Source organism: Penicillium samsonianum (genome assembly GCF_028829775.1).
Source record: "Penicillium samsonianum strain IBT 33392 chromosome Unknown utg000002l_segment0_segment0, whole genome shotgun sequence".
Classification (NCBI taxonomy): Eukaryota; Fungi; Ascomycota; class Eurotiomycetes; order Eurotiales; family Aspergillaceae; genus Penicillium; species Penicillium samsonianum.
The window spans coordinates 2,546,004-2,571,377 of record NW_026643260.1 but is presented as its reverse complement, the minus strand read 5'-3'; the positions used below and the strand labels follow the sequence as shown (position 1 = coordinate 2,571,377).

The 25,374-nt window shown below is 47.6% G+C and overlaps 7 protein-coding genes across 7 annotated transcripts; 1 reads left to right on the top strand and 6 right to left on the bottom strand.

Moving 5' to 3' along the window:
* Positions 1-237: 237 nt before the first annotated feature.
* N7471_002826 (T2 family ribonuclease) lies at positions 238-1,802 on the bottom strand (the record flags this gene model as incomplete). Its single annotated transcript, XM_057275546.1, has 6 exons — positions 238-378; positions 438-535; positions 609-848; positions 907-1,099; positions 1,166-1,460; positions 1,513-1,802. The coding sequence occupies 6 exons, from the start codon at positions 1,800-1,802 to the stop codon at positions 238-240; spliced, it is 1,257 nt and encodes a 418-aa protein (XP_057140184.1).
* Positions 1,803-2,174: 372 nt separating this feature from the next.
* Positions 2,175-3,599, bottom strand: N7471_002825 (RMD1 family protein; the record flags this gene model as incomplete). Its single annotated transcript, XM_057275545.1, has 2 exons — positions 2,175-3,161; positions 3,219-3,599. 2 exons carry the CDS (start codon positions 3,597-3,599, stop codon positions 2,175-2,177), a joined length of 1,368 nt encoding a protein of 455 aa, XP_057140183.1.
* Positions 3,600-3,759: 160 nt separating this feature from the next.
* Positions 3,760-7,870, top strand: N7471_002824 (CLH domain-containing protein; the record flags this gene model as incomplete). Its single annotated transcript, XM_057275544.1, has 5 exons — positions 3,760-4,092; positions 4,146-4,172; positions 4,221-5,185; positions 5,238-7,510; positions 7,587-7,870. 5 exons carry the CDS (start codon positions 3,760-3,762, stop codon positions 7,868-7,870), a joined length of 3,882 nt encoding a protein of 1,293 aa, XP_057140182.1.
* Positions 7,871-8,503: 633 nt separating this feature from the next.
* Positions 8,504-10,675, bottom strand: N7471_002823 (uncharacterized protein; the record flags this gene model as incomplete). The annotated part of the gene is made up of 4 exons (XM_057275543.1): positions 8,504-10,269; positions 10,353-10,406; positions 10,469-10,537; positions 10,600-10,675. 4 exons carry the CDS (start codon positions 10,673-10,675, stop codon positions 8,504-8,506), a joined length of 1,965 nt encoding a protein of 654 aa, XP_057140181.1.
* A 3,905-nt stretch (positions 10,676-14,580) lies between these two features.
* N7471_002822 (CP2 transcription factor) lies at positions 14,581-15,138 on the bottom strand (the record flags this gene model as incomplete). Its single annotated transcript, XM_057275542.1, has 2 exons — positions 14,581-14,894; positions 14,952-15,138. The coding sequence occupies 2 exons, from the start codon at positions 15,136-15,138 to the stop codon at positions 14,581-14,583; spliced, it is 501 nt and encodes a 166-aa protein (XP_057140180.1).
* Positions 15,139-15,170: 32 nt separating this feature from the next.
* Positions 15,171-17,018, bottom strand: N7471_002821 (grainyhead-like protein; the record flags this gene model as incomplete). The annotated part of the gene is made up of 4 exons (XM_057275541.1): positions 15,171-16,140; positions 16,208-16,741; positions 16,809-16,931; positions 17,005-17,018. The coding sequence occupies 4 exons, from the start codon at positions 17,016-17,018 to the stop codon at positions 15,171-15,173; spliced, it is 1,641 nt and encodes a 546-aa protein (XP_057140179.1).
* A 3,869-nt stretch (positions 17,019-20,887) lies between these two features.
* N7471_002820 (zinc metalloproteinase family protein) lies at positions 20,888-24,108 on the bottom strand (the record flags this gene model as incomplete). Its single annotated transcript, XM_057275540.1, has 4 exons — positions 20,888-21,666; positions 21,727-23,594; positions 23,676-23,771; positions 23,836-24,108. The coding sequence occupies 4 exons, from the start codon at positions 24,106-24,108 to the stop codon at positions 21,570-21,572; spliced, it is 2,334 nt and encodes a 777-aa protein (XP_057140178.1). The 3' UTR covers positions 20,888-21,569.
* Positions 24,109-25,374: the final 1,266 nt, after the last annotated feature.

Here is a 25,374-nt window from a genome sequence, read left to right as displayed (position 1 = left end):
TCTGGATCCCAATACAAAATATTCGTTTACGAAGAAAATAACAATTATTGAGACTACTCTAAACAATGCGCGTTTCTATTTGAAATTTCTAATTATTCTGCTCCAAGGAATCGGTATCTGACAGTCCCCTCGCCCCATTCTATGCCGGAATTCTGTGCAACTCTTATCACATCCCGATATGCCGATCTACTTTCCACTAGGAGCATAGCGAGGGGAACAATAGTGAAGATAGCCCATCTACTTCGAAGCCCAGGTGATCTCGATCTCAATAGGCCGTCCCCCTTGCGAAGCATACACATTGCTCTGTGTACGCCCTTTGGGTGGATTCTCGGCATAGAAAGTAGCGTGACCACTGTAAGCAAGCTTACCATCCTTGGCCTGTATGCAGTATGAGAACGTGAAATAATATCTTGTAAAAACATCTGGGATATACATACGGTGAACTCGCTTGGCGTGTTGACGTGGGGTCCGCAAGCAAGGGCGTCTCGCTCGAAGGCACAGGGCCCCTTGCTAGATTTCAGAGTAAATATATCATCTGCAGGATGTCATTTACTTCATGTTAGCAAGCAGTGGCAGAGGCGTCATATGCGCAAAGCACAGCTACGCACCTGAGATATTTTCGGCCCGGAAAGTCGCACAGGTCCCTGACGAAAACCAAGTTCCGTAGCTGATGATACAGCCATGCTTTCTGCCAAGTCTCTCAACAATCAGGTTACCTCGGCCTACAAACGGAGTGCCTGGCGCCGTGGGCTCGGGGTGACCTATGGTTGTCGTCTGAGTAGGCTCGTGCCGATCATGCTTCAGTGGGTACTTGATTCCCTTAGAGGGGCAATTGGACTTCTGGCCATCTAGTTATTTTATAAGCTTGTGATGTAACTGAGTGAGTAACTTTGAACGTTGACCGACCTGGGCCTGCAGGGATGAATTTCCCAGATTGTAGACTTCCTGCGATATTGAAATAGTACCAAATCTCATTGATGGCACCACCTCGGCAACGGACAGTGACAGGATCTCCATGGGCTTGCTCTAGTGCAGCTTCAATATCGGCAAGAGCATATGTCTGCGTCCGAGATGGTATGATGCCAGCATTGGCCAGGAACTTATGCATGGTTAGTGGTTTGATCCGAATATATAGTCGGTCATTGATCGAGAGAACCAAACTAACCTCATGGGAAGGCAACTCCTTATAAACCTCAACAGTTTTGTCGAAGTAGTCTACAACCTCCTGCTGCGGCAGATAGTCCTCATAGCAATCTGGTTCCAGGGTGCTGACGCAAGTGCCGTGCTTGTTCCACTCATGTTGCCACAGATTGCTATCATCACCACGGAAATCCTTCCAATACTCGCTCATGTATTCGAGCAAGTCTCCCCGGCCCGCGTCCACTAGAATCAGAGATATGTTGCTGTACTTGCGTTTGGAGTCGCAGAATTGGTCAAAGCCGCCGCTGCAGTGATCGGGCCTGAAGAGTTAGTTTTATATTCATTCAACCTGGGGATGTGGTATAAGCTCACCATAGTCCATGGATAGTCCATGCATCTTCAGGGCCAAGTGCAGGGTCGACATCCCAGAATTGCGTCTGTAGCATTTGACCGCCGGGGTAATTGAAACAGCAGGTGTCTTGACCGTGGTAATTGGCCTGGCAACTTATTTCGGAGACAGGGCATGATGATGAAGTTCCGGGGTTTGCATTCTCGTTTGAAGTTTGCGAAAGCCAGAGTGAGCCAACGGTCTTGAGGATCTTCTGGGGTCCGGGGATCCCCATGAACTGTTGTGATGATCCCCGCATCATCGATGGCAGCATTTTGCCGTGATATTAGGGAGCAGACTTGCCAAATTGAAGCAGAGAAAGAATGTAAGAATAGGCAAGTAGATAATTACTAGGACGGTTGTATTCAGACGAGGAATAGGTATACTCAGGAGGCTATAAAGGTTGTCGGCGTACTATCGAAGTCGCCTCGTGCGGAGTCATATATGACTAAGCGCGGGGGCAGCTGATAAGGGTCACCTGGGCACCACCTGGGCTTTGTTTACTTGCACGACAGCAGCCTTATTTTATGTTGCACTCGCTTAAGGTTGAGGATGGTCATTTGGAGTAGTTTGCTTAAGTTCGGGAGTGAAGGGGTATCATAGCTGGTCCACAGTGGGCAAAATAATCTCACTGACTTTTCGCCTGTCATTTTTCTGGCCTCAGGTGACCCTGGGCCTCCTGCTTGCGCGCTTCCTCCTGTTCATGTACTCTTTCTTTCCACAAACGTAATACCTCAAAGCCAACCTCAACGGCAATGAGCAGAATGATAATCCATTCTAGCCGGAGACCATGTGTCTCACTAAGGCGCTCCCGGAGTACACTTGCTATCTCTTGCGCATAGTCCATCTTCTCGTTTAGCAGTTTGATGCGAATTCCAACATCCAAAGCTCTGCCAGCCTGTTCGTAGTATCCCTCCAAGCCGAGCTCGTGTCGGCTGTCCCAAAATATATCAGGAAGCGAATCAGTGAGCTCAGAATAGAGATTGAGTTGCGCTCGGACACTGAGTAATTGCCCCGTCTTGCGGAGGACAAAGTCTCGTGTAAAAGGAAGACGGGATCCCTGTGATAGAAGAGTCGGAATTGGCCGAGTCGATTCAAAATAGTTTGAAAGAAGGCTCTCGAGGACGGCCAACTTCGTACTCCGAGCAAGACCCGACGAAAATGCAACCTTGGTCAACACCGTGTCAACGGAATGTTGTGCCGCCGGTGATCTCTCTGTATCTCCGTGACCAGAGTTGGTCCCTAGTATAATTGTGTCCCCTTTGATCACACTGTTCTCCCGGGTCGGGTCCTCCACAAATTCGAGATCCTCGGTTTCCAAGTCATCCACATGGGCACCTTCTGCTGCAGGCAAGAGAGTTCGTGTTGCTAGGAATGATGTGAATCCTTCTGGGAGCGACCATGCTACTACTGTACCGGAGGGAAACACAAATAAATCGCCCACTTCGTCGCATGGTAGATCTGTGCTAGAGGGATTCGTCATGCGCTGTATGGAGTCTAACGGTATCTGAACATGAACGACTTGCGGGAAGAGCCCCGTTTCCAGCGGGTCCGGTTCATATCCTCGTTCTTGCAAAATATCTCTGACTTGGCGGATGTCAAATTGCTCGGCTACGGCGTAGGCGGTCACTGTCTGGAGACGCCGAAACAATCAGTGGAAGAAGATTGTAGAAATCTCAGTTATGCCTACCTTAGTCTGATATAAACCCTGCTCTCTGAGGAGCGCCTTGGAGAGAATGCCATCCTTCGACCTCTGTGCCTCCACCGCTACTCGCCGCAATGAAGTGGGAGTAGCTGGTAACCTAAGACCCCGTCGACGTTGCTTCTGAGAATCCGGAGAGAACTCAATTGGCTCATCGTTGTTCTGTTTTTGTTTCAAGTGGGCGTTGGATGAGAAGAAATCCTTCCGTCGGGGAAGTGCCAATGGAGGAGAGACATGAAGGTATTGGGTCTGCGGTCGCGTAGGAAGCCGTAATACTGGGTGCTTGCAGCTCAAGCACACATATGGTCTGGCGAACATTGCGTGTTTATCCGAGGAACAAAAAAAGCCCAGTCGCTCGGTCGATGACATCGTTTTGCAGCCCGCGGCCCGATACCCTGCTTAGTCATCAAACCAAGCTCGGGGCCCTGACCTACCCCGGCTCAGTTGTATAACCACAGAATCCCGTTTCCAGCTTGTCGCATTCCACTTCAACCAGTTTGGGAGCTGCAGGTGCTGAGAGGGATTCGCCATGGACGCGCCTGGCGCGACACCGCCGGACGAAAGTGCCGTTCAGAGCACTCCCAAGCAAGACACATCCATACGAACCAGGTCACCTACAGACACGACCCAAGGCGCCCAAGATAGACACGAACGATACAATGACCACAGCTCTAGTAGCAGTGGTGACGGAGAAGAAGAAGGGGAGGCCGAGGAAGAAGAAGAGGGGGCCGAGGAAGAAGAAGACTCGGACGACGAGGACGAGGAGCCCCGCCTCAAGTACGCATACCTTACGAAGCACCTGGGATCAGTATATCGTAACGGGGATGCGACAAGCTCGTTCCTCGTAGCAGGAGATAAAATGGTCAGCATTCTTGACGGAATATACACTATATAATGAGCTAACAATGTGCCTAGATCGTTGGGACACACAACGGGAACGTCGTAAGTTAGCCATACCCGCGCGCAGACATATGAGCTGACCTTGTCAAGCATGTTATGTCATTGCCGCTTCTACAATCCCTCCGTGTATATCATGCACACTCAGCAAGTGTCACCTCAATATCGATATCGCCATTTCCGCCTCCCCTTCCGAACCTTAAGCAAGACACCTTCAGCAAGCAGACCGCAGAAGAATACAGGCCATCCACGCGATCATCTAATACCACCGGCAGTATCCGTGGCCAAGGAAAACCGGGTAACCATTCGACCGTCCCTCCCATACCGTCGAACTCGATTTACATCGGAACCTCCTCAATCGATGGCCACGTTTGCGTCTCGTCGCTAGTAGACCCCAAGGATGTGCTATTGCGAAATTTTGGCCGCCCAGTTCAGTCCATTGCTTTGTCTCCAGAGTACAAAAATGATCGGGCATTCCTCTCTGGTGGCCGAGCGGGTGAATTGGTCCTGACAACTGGCGGTCGTATTGGAGCGACCTCCAACTCGACAACAATGGGGGGTGCAGCCGCCACAGCATCAAGCTGGCTTGGATCCATGGGCCTGGCATCTACTAGTGGAAAAGACACAATTATCCACAGCGGTGAAGGCACTATAAGCACAATTAAATGGTCACTTTCAGGAAAATACGTGGCCTGGGTCAATGAGGAAGGCATCAAGATTATGCGGTCAAACTTGCATCTGGATTCTTCAGAGACAGAATTTGCCTGGAAACGAATCAGCCATATTGATCGTCCAAATCGTCCCGGCTGGGATGAAATGGCCGGTGTTTGGAAAGCACGCGCAGAATGGATCGACCAGTCTGCTTTAGACAGTCGGGACAATCTCGATCCAAATGACAATCCAGCAAGTCTAGAGGTACAGTCGACCGTGCCCACTGAGAAAGTGGAAAAGCTTGTCGTCGGCTGGGGAGGAACTGTTTGGGTCATTGATGTCTACCCCGAAAGGGCAAGCAAAACATCCAAAGGCGAGAAATTGGGCTCTGCAGAGGTTGTTACAATGTAAGCTGGAACTTTCACAGGCTGAATCGTTCATCGCTAACTTTGAACACAGATTACGAACAGATTGCGTGGTATCTGGCATCTCATTGTATACGCCTCGTCTTCTTGTCATTCTCGCATATATGGAAACCGAAGGTGAAACTGCAAGTAACATAATAGGCAGTGGGACGCGCAATCGAAAAAAGGGCTTGGAACCTGAACTTCGTGTCATTGACATTGAAACTAAGGAAGAAGTTAGTGCTGATACACTTTCAGTAAACCGGTTTGAAGGTCTATCGGCTTCTGATTACCATCTGAGTGTCTTACCCCCGTGGAAGACCCCAGAGGGACAAGTCGTCCAGCGTGGTGCCCTCGGGGCTCTCGGTTATGGCCTTTTGGATGCTACCATGTACCCTGCACGGCTATTCAGCTCTGGCGCCAGCATCCGCAGTACCACAAGTAGTGGCGACAAGGGGTCTGGTAGAGTTGCTCCCTCTTTCATATCCAAACTCCACGCGGCCGAGGAGGCCCTTCCGAAGGAGGTACAGGAAGTTGCAGGTGCTCCTGGTGCCAAAATCTTTGTCCACAGCCCTTACGACTGCGTTGTTGCAGTAAAAAGGGATCTTGCGGACCGGTTGTCCTGGCTTGACTCTCATGGCCAGTACGAGGACGCATGGCGTCTCGTCGATGAACATCCCGAAGCTGCGGGGTCGATACCTGACTTAACCGAAGTTATTTCTGAGGCTGCAGGAAGGTCCCAAACCAGTTTAGGCGAATTCTTTGCTGATGATCACTCATCCATCACGACGGCTGGTCGAACAAAAGTTTCTGCTGCTGAACAGGAAAAAGCTCGCCTTGGGGAACTTTGGATCAACCAACTGGTCAGCGAAGATAAGTGGATTGACGCTGCGAGTATTTGTGGTAAAGTCATCCGCAATGCCCCTCGATGGGAACACTGGGCATGGACCTTCATAAAAAATGATAAAATCGACGAAATCACTTCACAAATCCCGGTTGACTTAAATCCATCGTTGTCTTCTCGAATTTACGAAGTCATTCTCACTCACTATGTGTCTCGAGACTTGGTCAAATTCAAAGAACTCATCGAAACATGGCCATCCGATTTGTTTGATGCGAATGTGATCGCAGAAGCCATCGAAGCACAGGTGAAATCCAAATCAGTGCGCGCCGAGTCTGAGGAGTGGCGACTCCTCACAGATTGCCTCGCCAAGTTGTTCCTGGTAGGAGGGCATCACCGCGAAGCCTTGCGTTGCTATATTCGACTGCAAGATGGAGATGCTGCTATGGCTTTGGTTCGGGAACACCGTTTGCTCGACGCAGTCACTGATGATATACCGGCTTTCATTATGATTCGCGTTTCCAAAGAGCAAATGAAGTCAGCCACGAAATTCGAACTGGAAGAGTTGACATCTGAGCCCACGCGACTCCTTGTAAGTGAAGCATACACGGGCATCGTTCTCCCAGATACCGTGGTATCACAGTTGATCGCCGCAAACCGGTTCCTGTTTCTTTATTTCTATCTCCGAGCGCTCTGGCGAGGTGAATCATTACCGCACGATGCCTCTAAGCCCAGAAGAGGTCGTGGAACTCATGCTCGGGATGCAGCTAGCAAGCTTGCTGCCGATGAAGGCAAAGCCCTGATTGATAACTTTGCCGATACGGCCGTTGAATTATTTGCCGACTACGACCGGCCTCTCCTGATGGAGTTCCTCCAAACAAGCATATCATATTCATTCGAGAAAGCCACATCCATCTGCGAAGACCACAAATTCACGCCAGAGTTGATTTTCCTCTTGTCCAAGATGGGCCAGACGAAGCGAGCCTTGAACCTGATTCTATCGGATCTCAAGGATGTTTCACAGGCCATTTCATTTGCAAAATCACAGGAGGATCCTGATCTGTGGGAGGATCTGCTTGATTACTCTATGGACAAGCCAAAGTTCATTCATGGTCTTCTTGTCGAGGCCGGGACGGCCATCGACCCGATAAAGCTTGTGCGTCGGATACCGAGCGGGCTGGAGATTGAAGGTCTAAGAGAGGGCCTCACTCGCTTGATTCGTGAGCATGATCTGCAGGCTAGTATCAGCCAGGGCGCGGCTAGAGTCATGCAAAGCGAAGTTGCACTTGGGATGGACTCGCTGCGCAAAGGTCAGCGCCGGGGAATCAAATTCGATGTCATTGATGACGGAGAAGAAGATTTCAATAAGACCCCGACAATGAAGGCCCAAGCTCAAGATCAAATATCCGTGACCAGTGGCGCGAGAAAATTCGGAGGCCCTGGACAGGGAAGATGTGGCGGTTGCAAAGCCGCCTTCCGGGCAAACGGTATGATTTTGAGCTAACTCTTTCCATATTTTATCCTCGGGGGAAAAGAATAATGCTAATAATAACCCTGTTACAGAGCGAGAAATCCTCGTTGGCTTTGCCTGTGGCCATATTTTCCATCTATCCCACTTGCACCCAGACACGCCACAGCAACAATCCGGCACGACCAGCCGTGACCGATCCGCCGATCTTACGCCCCGAGCCATGTCTCCAGTCGACGAGACCCGATCTTCCACTGCGTCTCGCACCGTTGGGCCCAAAGTCACGACGGCAAGAATCCTGCGAGACAAGATCGGTGATGGATGTCGGATCTGTGCTCTGACGAGAGATATTGAATCCCTTGGTGAGGTTGAGGTTTGAACTCTGTTGGGGTAGGGACATCTGTACCCATTCACGTCTGTCCTGTGTGTATACACCATGTGCACATACCTATGCATTCTCCTTGTTTCTCTGAGATACCCTGGCTTTTAGCCAAGCTACTATACCCATTTGTTGGGGATATTAGCATTCATCCATTCTGTGAGGTTATCATAGTGTCCATTGTGCATTTGATAAAGATGTGTGTTATTTCCAATACTTTGGCTGCTCACTACATACGTAGTACTTTCTATTTATCTGTAACATTTGTTTCACAGCCGAAATATAACTACCCGAATGCACTGTTCGGCCAGCTCTTTTGTCCTTGGGCTTTCTATTCGGCTGCAGATTACGAATTATAAGATACTTTGGTCTCTTCATCAGTTAGACACAACCAATAGTGAACATTTCTGAAATTAGGAAAGCTATGCTTCAACTAGAATATGAGTCACTGATAAAATTTGCAAGATTAAAGGGAGCCAGTTGCATCCCATAAAAAAAAACAAACGGCCACCCATCAAAACCATGGGTTCCTCAAATTCCATCGCAAACACAGTCGTCGCATCAGGTACTATCCTCGCTGCATCATAAGATGGCTAGACTTGCCTCCTAACACGGTAAGAGTACGTGGCGTTCTCACAGAATCAAGTGAAAAATGTGAGAGAGCATAATCACAATGCTCATGGTAAAGAGACGGCTGTTCATGATTCCAGCGGCATTGGCACCGTTGAAAACAGGAGAGGGGGCATGAGTGCCACTGGAAGAAGTGCCATGAGGAGATGGCGGGACAGTAGCCTCCTGGGTGTGGGTAGGCTGTTGGGAAGGCAAAACTGGAACATTGGGCCCGGTTGTGGTTCCCTCGGCCTCAGTCACCACGGGCTTGGGGACAGTGGTCGTAGCCAAAGTGGTCGGGGCCACAGCGACTGGCTGAGTCTGAGTAGTCTCTTGGGTGGTACCCTGCTGGGCAGGAGGAGCAGGAACCTTGACAATAGTAGTAGCCTCAACAGTGGTGGCGTGCGGAAGTGGGACCAACTCAGTCGGCTTAATCTCGGTAGTCACCTCGTGGGTAGGAGCCTGTGGAACTGGAGCAGGAACAGTTGGCTGAATCACAGTAGTCACAACCTTGGTCGTCTCCTGCGGGAGAGCACCGGGAACAGTCGGCTGGATGACAGTGGTCACCACCTCAGTGGTGGGCTGTGGAGCAGGAACTGTAACCGGGATTGGAGTCACAGAGATGGTGGTAGTCTCCGTAGGAGTGGTGGTGTACACCTTGGTACTGATGCATTTCGTAGTCTCGGTGCAAGGGATCTCAACCGTAACAGTGACCTCTTCAGTGGCAACCGGGACAGGAACGGGAACAGTCGACTGAATCTCGGTGGTGGTATTGGCCTGTGGAGCGAGAGCCGGAACGGTTGTGTTCGAGACCGGCAGGGTGCTGGTGGTAAGAACCTTGGTGCTGACACACTTGGTGGTCTCAGTGCAAGGAACCTCAACAGTGATAGTGATAACAGTGGTCACCGGAGTAGGAGCCAGTTCAGTTGAGTTGAGGCAAGGAGACGTAGTGTAATAAGTGGTCACATCAGTCACAGTGCCAGGAGCCTGGGGAACAGTTGAGTTTGTGTAAGCAATTCCAGTAGTGCCAGGGACAGGAACCACCTTGGTAGGACGAGAAGATGTAATGGACCCAGTAGTTATTTCAGACGCAGTTCCAGGAAGCGTAGAGGTGACATGGTCCACAGCAGTGGTGGCAGGAACAGGAGTCACGCTGGTAGCATTGGGACTTGTTGTCACCTCAGTAACAGTACCAGAAACCGTGGAAGTGGTGTGGTCCTCAGCAGTGGTGGCAGGAGCAGGGCCCACACTGGTAGCATTAGGACGAGAAGAAGAAACCGACTCAGTGGCAGTGGCAATAACAGTGGAGGATCCAGTGTTGGTTCCAGGGCTGCTTCCAGTGGGCACCTCAGTAGTACTGGGCACTGAGGTCTGAGCAGTTATGGGTACAGAAGACTGTGAGGTCACCAAAGTGGTGCCAGGCGCAGAAGTCTGGGTTATGCCGGGTACAGAAGACTTGGTGGTCACCTGGGTAGCACTGGGCACAGGAGTCTGAGTAGTGCTGACAGGCACTGGAGTCAGGGAGGAAACCGGTGCAGTCGGCTGAGAAGACACCTCGGGGGCGCTGGGCACAGCAGTCTGAGTGGTAACAGGCACCGTGGTCGAGAAAGTAGTAGGCACAGTAAACTGAGAAACACCAGGCACAGGGGTGGTGACCTGAACCGGGGCTGGAGTAGTAGACTCCGTGAAGAGAGGTGTGGTCGAATGGCCAGTGGTGCAAGGATTATCTGTGGTAACAGTTGTGGTCGATTCCTCAGGACCGCAGGTGGTATGGGTAACCGTGACAGTGACTAGTATCAAGTTAGTTTTTGGTCTGAAAAAAAAGCGAGGGAATTGAGAAATCTCTGTATAGAGGAGATGAGCCTGGACTTACTCAGTTCAGAAGCGTGAACAGCACGACCAAACAAGGCCCGAGGCAAAATGTTGACTGTGGAAATTGATCAGTAACGGCAGATTTCAAGGCGGACCCAGACAGTGAGCTTGACTTACCCTCACCAAACTGGTACTGCTCCCCAGTGTGGGGGTCCTGAAGAAAGACCGTCTCGATGTTATGGCATTCTGTTCAGTGACAAGGTCAGTAAGTGGTCATAGTGCAGCCAGTCATGGGCCATGATATGTACCAGCCGAAGCAGCAGCCATGGTCACCAGAATGGTGACCATGGCCAGAAGCAACTTGAAACGCGTCCAAGCTACCATCTTGGCGAAGATGGAGGTTGATAAACGAATGTAAAATGATGGCTTGATGGAATAACCAAGCAATCGATGAAAACGAAGGTGAAGGTAGAAAAGGGACAACGAACGTGAAGTGGAAGAGAGAAAAGGGGAGAAAAGAAAGAGGGAGGAAGAAATAGTAAACAAAGTAACCATCTGAGGAAGGAACGCTGCCCGTGACGACGGGCACACGTGCTGGTTTCTGATTGTGTTCTTTCCATTTTTGAGGCAAACGTACAAGGAAGTCACGACTCCCGCTTACGGCTATGGTGAGGTCCTTGACGGGGTGGTACTGTTGGGATATAATTTGAGCACACCTCGGTGTGTGACTCGAATAGAACCTTAAACTGGATGCACCGGCAACCGTAGGTGTACAACCTGAGTGAGACAGTCTAAATCTAGTTCATTGACTGGAATGGCTGCAAAAGACAAGGCCCTTTGCCTAACCTCGGGGGGTTTTGTTCGGTAGAATCATGCCGTGGGCTACAGTAAAGGACTCAATTTCCGGCCTTGGCATAGAGATCAGCTCAAAACCAGCCCCCTAGGACTCTCAGAAAAACAGAACTATTTCTATAAAAAGGCTGGGGTATCACAGACAATGGTCTATGTGGCACATTAACAAGACTACAAAGACAAACAGACATAGCTCTATGCTTTGTTATGGTCAGGCCATAAAGATCCTAAACTAAGTTTGAATATAAGACAAAGTAGCAAAACATTGCAAGGATATTAACTTTTAATATCTTTGAAGTAACGATTATCATTGGAATGGCCTAAATTTAGGTCAGACACTGCGAGAAGGTCAAGTGCCGAAGTGGGATATCACTTGAGCGTCGAAGTTGTTAATTTGCAGCAAGTCTAGAATGGGGTTCTATTTTAACTTAAGCATCAGCCCTATATCAGTGCGGAGGATGATATATGCTATACTGTCAGGTCAGGTGAGGTCAGGGGCAACGGTGACACGACTTAGGGCATCAGGTGAAATTACTACGACATAATCACGACATGAGCAGCCATGGATAGGTATCATTTGAGCCTTGTAAGCACAATGCTAAGGTTAATTATGAGAAAGATGACATCCAGATTAAGTGCAACGTTTCTATATCGTAGACACAAAGTATGTTCCTATAAGCAGTGCCTAGCCAATCTAAATACCCACTATGGAAAGCAACAAATGCCAATCAGAGTCCCAGCCGGTAGATATCTCACGGCAAAAGAGAGAGAGAAATACTGAAAGAAAAAACAGACCAATCAAGGACATCAGTCAGAGTGGCAAACATGACTCGGAGATTCCGATGTTGTATGGGCACTTCGGCTACTAACCGAAAAATACTAGTGTATACAGATACATACATACGTTGACGTATTTCTAAAATACCCGGCCAAAGTTCGGTATGAAACCAGAACCTCTCTATCCAAAGGAGCGGTCACATAACGGGACGACCCGCGCAGAGAAAAAAAGAAAATATAAATAATTTTCTTTGGCCCCGCTTCTACGGAACTGGCGTATTATGACATCATATTGCTTATGTGTGTGTATACGTATCAAAATACTTCAAAGTTGGGAATTCAAGCTGAAGTAGCTTGAAATGCGGAAATTGTGGGATGTGTGGCCATAAATTTTGTATATTTGATATTAATAGAGAGCTAATCAGGATCCACCGAGTTCAAAAAGTACAAGGTACTATTGTACAATATATATGCCAAGTTGGCACATCTCGGCTTGCGAACACATCCACTCTATCCCTCTTTTTCTCTACTAGTTGCCACCGAAGTTGATCCTTGCCTCTTTAACTACGATCATAAGCCTCCACCCCACAACTACATTTTTGTCGTGCAATGCAATGATGTCAGATGAAATGTCAATTACATCTCTTCCAGTGGAAGTAATGTTCAACATCTGCAGCTATATATAACTTTTTGAATAGCAAGCACTCAGATTATCATGTCGCGCATTGTACAGCACATCGCTTAAGGGGTACTCCAATCAGTATTTCAAGAGCATTCACTTCATTATGACAAGCGGTAGCCTTCATGAACTAGAAATCTCGGCATAAAGGTATAGTCGGAGATAACTCGAGTCTCCTAACATCAGAAGCCTTTGGCCCCCAATTTCGCGGATGCTTAGAGCGATTCGACAAGCTTGAGACAGTTGGACGTGCGTAGTATACACCGACTTTTTTTGCTTACGTTTTTACTCAGTGATAAACAGGAAGGGAAAGGTTGCGAGTGGCGGACTTTATCCTACATACACACGATGTACGATGTAGTTTGAAATCCAGTGTTCGGCAATCTCGTTGTAAACTCGGGGTTGTGTTTTCTTTACCAAACAGAAGAGAGGTTCTACCAAAAGGCCTATTAAAGGCTATGATCTTATTACTGTACGTTATTACTTCCGAGGTCTGTGCCTAGGGCATCCATGGAAACGAAATCACTCCATACCTCTGGGAGAAGATCACAACGGGAAAGAGAAAATGATACATCTGCAGTGTAACCGATAGTAAGCGTCGCAAGCATACATTACAAAAGCAAAAAAGAGGGATAAAAATATCAAAGCATGCATGTACCATACGATATAGAAGTGGCTGTATGCTCGATCTGGAAATTCGATGAATACCACCGAAATGACGACCCAACGGAAGACTCCCGTGCCCGAAAGCCACCTGGACATTGGTTGGCGGGACAGGATGGGCGAGAGGCCCATCCAATCAGAAGTTTTATGTAAACCCGAAGGAGCGGTCCATGGGACCTCGGGATCTTCAATATCCAAACCACGATTCCGTAATGACCCCGGCAATGCTCAACAGCCGTGCTCTACCAGGTTACTGGAAACCGGGGATGGTGTTTTGTTGACTTTTGTGGCTGAGAAAGCCACAGTCCGTGTTCCACTGGGTTGATATGGAATGAATTGTGGACCGTGAGGCGTTTTTCTTCCCTCTGCTCGCACAGCCCGATTTGGAGGGGTTTAAGCGTCAGCGTCCTCGGTTAATGTGGCGGCTTTCATGCCGAGAACTAGTTACCAAACGCATGATTGTTCCAAGGGTCTTTCATGGTGCCAAGGGGTGGATGGCTGTTGGTCGCTTTATTGGCATAGTTGATAGGGTTTAACAATTGCGTATTAGAGATAGTACCTTGTGTTCGAGATAGGATAAAGTACAACTTCTACATGCAAGATTATAATTGAGGTAGCAAGGTCATCGTATTCTGCACCTGCATCAGAGCGGCTGACTTATAGTCCGTCCTCAGGCGACTATCTATATCAAATGATACAAGGCCCGTATATATACACACAGGCATAGACGCGGACAAAGATCGCAGAAAAAGTCGAACGCTCAAAGCTGGTAAAGACCAGCAACCAACAAAAAAGAAAAAAAAAGAAAAAAAAGGAAAAAGGGTTAATGTCGAATGAAAAAAGCTGGGAAATCAAATATGGAAAGGATATCAACGTCGTATGCTCGGCCCTCGACCAGATCGAAATAATAACCAGAACAAGCAGACAAAGATATCAATAGTTCCATAGCCCATCGACTCATATATCGTCGTAGTGGGTACGCAACGCTAAGGTTAAACAAAGATATCAAAAAAAATCAAAAACATAGTATAACAGGGTATCGTTGCTCGGAGACTCGTTTATTATCACCGTGTTCAACGCCCCGTAGAAAAAAAAAATTGGATGCCGGCCCATTGAAAAGGAAATATGAAAACAAGAAATGACAAGACGAGAGCAACCGATGCACTCAAGATGGAAAGTTCGTATGCTGCAGACCAGAGTGAAGAGACCACAGTGGCCAGCGAGGTGAGATGAGGCGAGTTGAAAAGAAGATTTACTTTTGCATTATGTTCGAATTTGAGAGGCGGGGGCATGGCCTTGAGATGTAGGCGATGCGGTTTTAATAGGTTAATTTGATCTCCATGGGAGACCCGGGTGTGCCAGAAGCACTGCCATTGGGATCTGGTGTTTCGGAGATGTCGACGATCATGTCTTGACCCTCTGGAAGATGGCGGACCACATCATCATCAACTATGACTCGCATGCCTTTCTCATGGGTATGCATGATATTTGAGATTCGCATCGGATCGATGTGATATTTCTCGGAAATTTGGCTCACGAGGTCTCGAACAGTGCGTTCTGTCAAATAAATTGCACGGTAGTAGTCCTCTGAGCGCTTCGAATTTCCAGTGAATCGAATATAAAAGCATGCAACTGCGAAGAGAATCAGCAAGGATATTAACGATCGGGTTGTGCTCGAAAAAAGCTTACTCGGCTTGGGAGGGCGATCCGCCGGAGGTCGGTAGGTTGAGTCTACACCCATGGCCTCTATGAATCCTCTTGAGACTTGGTCGCCAGAAGGAATTCTCTGGATGGTGGTCGGGCGATTTCCTAATCTGAGTGCTTGGGTAGGCGGCGAATTCGAAGAAGAGGTATTGGTGTTGGGCGGCGAAGGCATCATTGACTCCAATTCACGTGTGCTTGAACGGCTCATATTCCCATACTGGGGGAATCGCCATCACCTGATAGCCGAATGGGATATAGGTCGGGATCATCGAATTTTTCACCGCGCAAGCCGAAAATGCTCACTGCGCGAGTAGATGAGAACATCTCTTGCATCATAGACAACTTGGCTTGAAGATCATCCTCCAAGGAGACTTTTTCTGGAGGAGCATCTTCCGAGTCTATCGACCAAGTTCGCTTGTGGCTCGAAGGCTTCATAGGATTGTCGGATCCCTTTGCGGTAGCAGAAACATTGTTTCCACGCTTGCGCTTCGCAAATCCACCACCCATTTCTGCCTGGGAGACTTGCTGCTTAAGTTTATCGATGGTCTTCTTGACATGCGCAACGTCATTGGACAGCTTCCGCTCAGCGCCGTGATCTCGGAAAAGCTTTACTTTGCAGAAAGACAGCTCTGTATCGCGCGATACACCTGTCTCCTCACCTGGGGATAAAAGCTCGGTTTTGGCGCACAGTCTGACAGGAATTCCCTTCACTCCTTTTGAGTGGCTGAAATCCGTGGAAAGGAAATTGAACCGGACAGGAATGTTGCAATCCGATACGCCGGTCGCTGGGTTGGCGGTCCAAGTGACGCAGAAGCCGTCGACTGACATACTCTCGACTTGCACCTGTCGATTCCTGTGTGCATCACTGCCACCTTGTAATGGATCCACATATTCAACAGCTAATAATTTTCCGCCCCGTTGATGGGCTTCTGTGGTACCTCGGCCTTCCTTCCATAGTTGCCAACATGTTGACGGTTTCGCTCGTTGTTCTCGCTCTTCGAAGGAAACGCGGACAAATGTTCTATATCGAATCGGTTCGTGGTTGACCATTGGTGGGCTCGTGTCGATAACTGAGATATTGTATGCTTGGCCCTTATTGAGATAGGTTACAGGAATTTCACTCAGGTTCTTCACCATGGCGGTTGGTGCCCGTAGAGAAACATTGAAGCGAAATCTAGAGTGTGATAGAACGCGGTTAGCATTGAACAGAAATTCACTTTTTGTCAAATCATTCAACTCACTGTTCGCCCTTCGCATAGGACATGTCACCACCAATTTGAGCCGAAATTTCCGTAGAGGCCGTCACGTTGGATGCTGTTTCGACATTTACATCATTTAGAGCAGAGTCATCGAGAGTATCATCCATGGCGTCATATCCGGTGTCGCGGTGCATGAATGCGCTTGGTGCATATGACGGTTGCTGTGTGTATTGGTTCATGCCATGGACTGGATTTATGAACTGCGGGTGGAAGGGCTCAAAGCCATTGCTGTGGTGGTTTTGTATAGCTGGCATGCCCGCCAGCGGGGTCATCAAGTGCATCCCGGTTGGAGTATGCAAATCGCCAGCCTGATTATGGAACATTGCACCCATTCCAGAAGAAGTTGGAGTATAAAAGCCTGAATGCTGGTTGGCAAGAGGCATCATTGAATATGAAGCGGATTCCATCCATGAGGGCGTCAACCCCAGGTCTTGCATATTTCGGGGAGTGCGGACGTTGGTGATGGGGAACTTGAGATCATGATTCTCCATTTTCACATCGTTGTTCTCGGCCATTCTATGAGCAAGAAATGTTTTCTCAGTTCTAATCCCATACCTTTCGCCTGGATACATGATGTACATACCTTGGGGCTATCGAAGGTTCACCCCTCACATTGCGCGGGCTCTCGCTGCGCCGAGGGACAATATCTGAGAATGCTTGCTGGAAGCGACTGATGAACTCGCCATCCGGCTTCTGGGCGTTGTTCCTGTTGAGCAGAAAGAATATAAAGTTAGAAATGGAACCATTATACTATTGATAGATTAAGTGTAAAAACTCACCGGCTGTTGAACATTATTTATTTTATCAATGCTTCGCTTGACCCGGGAGAGTGAAGGTAAGAAACCAAGAAATTTTCGGCCCACTGCCAGTAGGGTTGGGATGGGATGTGCTCTTTCTGGTCTTCGTTTCGAAACGTGGATTATCGAAATTGGGGAGCGTTCGGATCTCGTAGTACGCAGTCTTGGATAGTTTGAGATTGTGCGAAGCCTCAAGTGAAAGGGTCTATAAGGAATTTCCTCTGAAGGAATGCGCAAATGACTAGATCGGGGTTGAAATGAAGTACGCCAGAAACGGAAGATCGGACTAGATCAAAAGGGTGAAGGTAGATAAAGTATAAGTCCAAGACAATTTGCAAAAATAGTAATGGAGTATGTTTCCTTCCAAGGTTCTTATAAGGGATTGGAGGAAATGATGTATAATTGGAGAGACGAGGGGTGAAAGGAGGGGAGATGACGATGTTTTAAGGGAGGGGAGAATGGGAAGGAATAGTAAGGATGGCACGGTCAATGAAGCCCTCCAATGAAAGACGTATAAGAGATGCCCCCAAAACCGTCACTGAGCCACAGTGGACTTTTAGCAAAAAAGGGGGTCCATTGAATGTGGAAGATATTAAGAGTTGTGATCAGGAGGGAAGCTGTTGCCACCTGGGAGAAACTGATAAGGACAGGAAGAACAGGGGGGCCACTTTTGGTAAGAGGCGTTTTCTTTTTTCTTTTTTTTCTTTCTTTTTCTTCAAAAAAATCTCCCGATATGGTCGAACTACAAATAAATTCTACAAATATATTGGCTGAATAACTTGATTGGTAAACAAGCGAAATAAATTATGGAGAAAGGTTTGAAAAAGGCAGTTCCCGAGTTACGGAGAGAACCGTGCAGGTATAGTGGGGAAAACAAAAGCGAGAGCGAAGTGTAAATTTACATACGATGTATGGAGTATTGTATCAAATTTCGATCCCTTACGCTTTATTTTATATAACTCACCATAGGGCAGAGTAGACAACATACATATATATACATAGGTATGTTTATCTTGTTCTTCTTTTCATTCCGTCCAACCAAGGAACATTTCATATCCAGCATCGTGTCCATGCTATATGATGTATGGTCCTCCATTTCTAGCATATAATAACACTTGCTGCGGTTTATTACACAGGAATGTGTATACATTAGTGTAGCGTCTTCATAAGACGACTCATATCCACGGGTACTTGGGAGGGAAACTTGGAAGCATTTCCCGTTTGTATTAAGTAATATAACTTGGTTGCCCACCTGGGCAGGTGTTGTTAGTTGCACGGAGTACATGCGAGCGTTTGTAGCTAGCCAATACTATAACCATCATTCATTGTTCAAGACTTCAAATGCGTCAACATCACAGCCCTATATCTAAAAGTCTGACCTCATACTAGTGTGTACATTGTACAACATACAAAGTACTTCAGCCGCGACGAAGGAGTGTGGAACTGTGAATCTTTGGTAGAAGCTGTGATAGGTGGCCGGCCCGGCCGGATCTGCATCCAATCTGATATTGTTCGGATAATATATATTTTTCCACTGGAATCCATTGGCTGGACCCGGGGATCTGTCACTTGAATCAGCTGGGTGTTGCCTAAAACATTTAAATTTATGGTGATGATCTCATCTTCGGTCTCTTGCGGCTCAAGGGGACCATAGACGCTGTGGCTTAGTTGATAAGTGGTTACTCTCATCGTGCGCCGAAACTACGGTTACTAGTGTCTATTATATATTCCAATTGTATAGTCCAAGGTTGTAACTAAATTTACTTATCAACATGATTCAGCCATGACTTGTATACTGGGGCGTTATGGAATGTCAAGACATGATGTGGCGTTGATACAATAAAATACAGCCGCATACCATGTAAAAACAATGCCAGTCAAACACAGCTCATTGCTGGAAGGACCACCCACCAGTAATATTGCTCAATTTACCCTTGAATGATCGGCAGAGCACGTGCTGTAAATATTTTTACCATAACTGGTAGGTACTTTATACATGGATACATGTACCGGTACATCGAGTACAAGGGCATGGACTCCGTACCTTGTACCTTAGAGCTCTCAATTTAAGTTATTGAAGCTAAAGCACGGAATCCGTGCATTGGTTTCCGAAATTTGTAAATTACTAGTCTAGGCTCACTTTGAACATCCACACACAAACATCCAATGTTCTAAGTGCAAAATACCCGAACGCCTTCTCCACTTACATCACCTCATGCAATAAAAGGAGCATCCACTATTGCTCGTCATTGACATTCTCTCCACTTTCTTTTTAAACGGCCTAGGGTCTAATTAGAGCTGACGTAACGGCCTTTCTTCCCGAGATCCGATTTACATACTATGATAAGCAGTAAAAGCCACGTCGTCATAGGAACATTTTCGATGATATATAACAAGGGAAAATAATGGTGAGCTAGACACCGGCGGTTGCGCTGGAAAGGCCACATCCACAGATGAGAAAAAAAACTAAAAACTAAAAACTAAACAAAAAACAGTTTGAAGTAACTAGGCTTCTAATTTGTGTTATTATCATTTCATTGGGATTAATCGGAAACGGTAGCTGTATAAGTTATACAGTCGATTATTGGTCGATCTGCATCGGGGTATGAGGCTACTAAACCACAATAAGTAAAAATGTAGTAACGTTGTACAATTTAATAATATGTACCTAGGAAAAGTTCGTGGGGCTATAGCGCTGATCGGTTACATCATTCGTACAGGGGTGCAATAATAATGAACGAGCTTCTCTACAGCACGAAGCAGGGTGTGTACAAAGCTTCATATGGAGTACGGAGTAATTGGATGAATGACGACCACGACCCCAGACAAATCGACAAGCCTGCCAGAAAAGAAAAAGAAAGTCAAATATGGTAAATCGTAGATCGGCAATGGGGAGAGGGTCCGATCTACCCTGGCTTACAGTGGTATAGCCAGTCAGGCCAACAAACGGTCTTGCCACTTTGATTTTTCAGGCACCCCAAGCGCTTTCAGAAATGAAATTCCACCGGCTTACGCAGCTTTGCATTAGCCACAAGCATTTCCCCATTCTGTTCCCACTTATGCTTAGCTTAAGCACGAATGACATGTTCCCAAGTATGTACTTGTGTACACTTGGGCACTCTATACTTTGTACGGAGTATTAATGTCTCATATCCCAGTAAGAAAATCCAAAATGCCCATTGGTTAGCTGCTTAACCCTGCCGCGGTCATGATATTACACTCACTATACAAAGTACTACCACTAACTAATTACATAGTTAGTACTTATGTACCCTATGACGAGTTCTAATATCCCCATTATTGGACCTGTCTATATCTTCAGGAATTCGGATACATAAATATGTACCCCTATAACTTTGGAAGTATCAAATGTTCCCCAGAGTCGCGGGCCGATCTCGTGAGGTTCCGACATGACGAGGTCTGTCCCGAGAGGTAGTTGATGGCTAGCTTGTGCCGTCTCCAGTTTCACTCCACAATAACGGGGAGAACGATCCTCGCCGGGATTGGCCGGCTAACGCTTCCGTCTAGGAATGAATTTGTACTGGACGTCATCATAATAAGCTCTGTCTGTAGATCGTACCTATGATTTCTCTAACCTACGTTATTGGTGATGGGTTATTTTTCCGTAGCTCCATCTCTAGGGCTGTAGATTGTACAATAAACACTAAACCAAATATAGACTTCCTCCATAAGGGCATTGGCAGAACTTTGCTATGAATCATAGAGCTTGTTAGCACGTGGGGTCATTTTTGTTTGCAGAGACTGCACATGTGGGATTATTAGGCGTTCAATTTCCGAAATATGCCTCGATTCCCTTGTTTTCGGGAGACAATTTTAACAAATGCGAGACACACCCCGAGGACTCTGACTATGTAATGCTGGAATCTGTCTACTCAGGAGAGTAACCCCCTAGCCTGTCAGTGCTCAGCAGCTACTCTGTTACAACGACGTAGGATTGTTTTTCGGTTCACGTTCATTTACTCTTCGGATTGCCATTCTTGAACATTGACGGTGGTTTCATGACATTACCATATGAACTATCCAACCAATATGAATGATGTCCCCCCTTTACAAAATGATCCGGTAGTGCTGTTTGGCCATCGGCATGCTCAATGATTCCCAGTAAGTGTAGTCCCATGCACCCGGGACCTGTATCGACCGCGTCTAAGGTCAAAGAAAATATCACCATGCATACATGCAACCCTAACACGCCCATGACGCCGATGTGTGACAGAAAATAAAACAGAAGAAAACATATAGACACAGACACAATCCTACAGAACCTCGTGTATATAGTGGCCAATGGCCTGTTCTGGAACGCGGAATTGCCTGTTCCCAGACTAGGGATGAAAAGAGGGTAAAAGGTGCAAGAAGATGCAAGGCTTAGTAGCCGTTAGAGGAGATGAATGAGGAGGATGCCCTGCAGTCATTCGCAGTCCACCATAGTGTACGATAGTTGACCGAGTTTGTAGCTTCGAGGCATGGACATGAGGACGAGGAGCTTCGAGAGTTGGAGGAAAAGGAAGTTGGTAGACAGTGATGTGCTATCAGTGCTGGATGATCAATGAGAACCCATCAACCCATGATGCACAGGAGCCAGAGATTCCAGCAATTTTGTAGCCCAAAGGAGGTATTAAAGTGTGGCTGTTTCGAAGTTGGTTAGCTTGCTTCAAGTATCGCGAGAGAATAAAAGAGAATACATACCCTGAGCCACCAGCGGCATTTCCATAGACACCAGATTTCCTCCCCAGGCTCGTGAGAATCTCGATGCCATCAATCCAGAGACCAGCCCGGACATAGAACCCAAGCAGAATTTCACCGCGTCGAGTATCAAGGACAAACTCATCGCCGCCAGGTTTGCCTCCTCGCTTGCCGAATAGCTGGCTGGTCGCGTCCTCGTAGTAGAACTCGATTCCATCCAGTGCATTGCCATGGTAGACTTTGATCGATGTCAAGAGCTTTGTTTTGATGAAGGCACATTCCAGCAACAACTGCTCTGGCTCACTGCCTTCCATCGCCGAGTGGCCTAATCTCCCGCTTTTGAAACCAGACTGGCTTTTGGGCAATTTGACGAGAGAATTTTTCGATTTCAGATCGCCAATATTCTCAACAGTGTAGCTGCCCAGTGCACCAGAGCAGACTACCAGACGGATGTTCTTTTTCTTTTCCTTTTCGGTGCCATACACACGTTGGCGAAGCTCGCTCTCTGTCACCGCAACTTGTCGTGGCAGTCCGTTGGGGCTCGACTCGCTGTTCAAGTACTCAATGAAGTTGTGGCAGAAGGTGTCACCCTCGGCATATAGTTCCATGAACGCAATCCCCGACGAAGCAGTGAACAATATTTTGCCGTTCTCGACTGGCCACACCTGGACGCTATCATCCGAAGTCGGAGAAGGGTCACTTGGGAGTCGGAAGCTGGGGTGGAATCGGAAGCGTAGCGCATCGAGGCGATGCCAGCTACACTCGTCGTTAGGCAAGCACACTTTCAACCCTTGGGCCTTTGTGCGCGTTGAGAAAGGCTCTCGGGTCAGGAATGTCCTGTTCAAACGCACATAATCGCGAAGCATGACTCCAGACTCCTGGTGAGGACATCCGAAGAGATGGCCCACCTCGTGCATATGAGCACCAATGCCCAAGTTTGCTGATTCCCAATTGGAGCCCGCCTCGCCACAGTCATTGGCGACGTGGTTCGTATCCGTGCGGGTGCAGTCTGTGAATGCATCCACGACTTCTTCCAGACACGATGGATAGCTTTGGAGACAATGGGACCCAAACAGGGCCATTTTGATATCGTCGTCGGCCGAACCTAAAGCCGCATGGCCGGTGATCATCTGGGATTCGGTATCCCAATGAGAATCGAGGAGGAGAACGGAGACGTATTGCTTCTGGCCAGGCTGAGGCTGGAAATGATTTCGCACCGCGTCTTTAGCAATGACGAACAACTCATCTCTCTTGTCAGCTTTCTCGTTCTGCTGGGCGATATTGAGACCTCGGAGTTCGGCCACTGTTTTCTCAGTGCGGACTACATGAATCTTGGCCTCATTCCGCATCTGGCCTTGGATCAAGTCACGTCGGCTCAAGCTACCGGACTGCCACTCTTCCTCGAATCGGAAACAACGCCGCCCGAAGTTATTACGGAACATCTGTTCACCGGTGAAGGCCTGCCAGAGATAGGCCGCCATGCGGTACTTTCGAATCGCCATCTCCAACCCGTTTCCTTCGCGCTCTGCCCTTTCCGGTACTGCATCGTATGTGCCGTCTGAATCTTTCCCCAGGAGTATGACCAGCTGCAATGGGGGGTTGTTGACCAGAGGAAGGTAGTTGATGCAAATCCAGGAGGAGTGAATGGCGGGGTGGGTGCTGCCTGAGGACAATTTTGGCGAGACAAAGTCAAAGCGAAGGCGATTAGGACCGGGAACTAGATGAACGAGGACTTTAAAATGCGATGCCGTGACGGGCCAGCCGGTCGACGGGAAATTATCTTGGTGGTGATAGACGGTGACATTTCCGTCCAGCGGATGTTGCCTTGGGTCGCCGATTTGACCATATACGAGCAGCACTTTCTGGTTGACCTGCACGACAGTCAGATACTTGATTCCATTTCACCAGAGAACACTATGTGCCTCCAATTCCTGCCCTGGCAGGCAACATACCCATGAATTATCAGCCACAGACACAAGTCGCGGGGCATAAGGCGAGACGGGAGCTTGTGATCGGTACGCGCCATTGACTGAGGACGAGCTGCTACCCTATATTCCCAAGCGATCAGAGTCAGTATTGTCAGTTGTCGCGGGAATGAGTCTGGGTACGTACGATAACGCTGTTTCGCTGATGGCTGGTCACCAGAGGCCCCGGTCGCTGTGTGGGCGTTGCCACGCTGACTGCACTGGTGGTTTCGGATTCATTGAGAGCAGGAAGACTGGGGGTTGAAAGGGTCGGTCTGATCGATGACGGTGGAGTGATGGAGTTGTGGGAGGAAGTGTCGATCGTGGATGATGATTTCCCGGAGACCTCCTCCACACTATGAGATGGAGTCTTGTGAAAAGTGGCCTTTGATCGACGCCGCAGGTCTTTGAAGAACGGCATGGCGAGGTTGAGAGAAGGGGAAAAAACGAAGCTGCCCGGTGTTGTTTTTTAAGGCGGATAAATTGTCAGGAACAGGGTAACCGTTTGCGGTTGACGACGAGTCGCCCCGCAAGTGACCAAATAGGGGGGGGTTGAAAGGGGGATGAATTATGATTTAATATGGTTAATACAAGTGATTTGAGAAAATGAAAGAAGGAAAAGAAGGAAATGATCAGAGATCAGAGATTCCCCTTAGCTCCAAAAAATAATAAGGAGCACTATACTTAGAGCACTTTAAAAAGCTCTGAGAGGGCATATTACGTACCCTCAATCTTCGCCTAAAACCTCATTTTTATTCTGTTATCAGCTCAGCTCAAACTCTTTTGAGTAATGTTTCAGTGTGGATCGGATCGCACTAATGTTCTTAGCTTTGATCTTGTCTGAGAGCTCGCATACCCGGCTATGAGCACACCGGTATGCCTGTGAAGGCTATATTATGTACCTATGTTTCAGTTCGCTATAAGCTTGCCGGGGATATGCTGCATTTTTGGGAATTCTTGGGTTTTGGAGTTACGTAGGTGTCAAAATCCTTCTCTCATGGGGCCAAGATTAGAATCTTGAAACGGGGTTCGTAACAGGGCTGCATATATGGCTAGATACAGCTCACGGCCCAAATACGAATTGAGTTATTTTTTTTTGGACCTGACGACGTGGACATTTAGGATGCTTGTTTTCTCCATTTCTCCTATTTCTCCTCTCTCTCTCTCTCTCTCTCTCGAATTGATACTCCATGCACATAAATTATATAAAACGCTTCCGGCGATCTAGAGCATACCTTGGGGAGATACAACCTCATTCTCCACTTCAAGTGGGTTGGAATATGTGGCTGCATACCTGGTTTCTATGGGGATCCTGGAATCTGCAGAAAAACATCTTTCTCCTTTGAGAATAAAGATCTTTAGACTAGACTGAACGGAGTATAGAAAGCAAAAGCAATCGGAATTCAGCAGACTAAGTGAATAGATCGATTTTTGGAACAAACATTCATGACATATATTAATAAAATAATAAAACAGCTAGATAGGGGTAACTGAATTGGACTATATAGAAGTAGTTGTCTACATTTAAATACTAAAGTGGGCATGGAGTACGGAATAGCTCAGCTAGAATGGATACATGTACATAGTAGATCTGGAAGAAATTTGACAGATTCAAGAGAGACAAAATAAGAATAAAAAATGACACGCATGTACTTCCCCGTGTCTAACTGTTCAACACTTTCAGCGA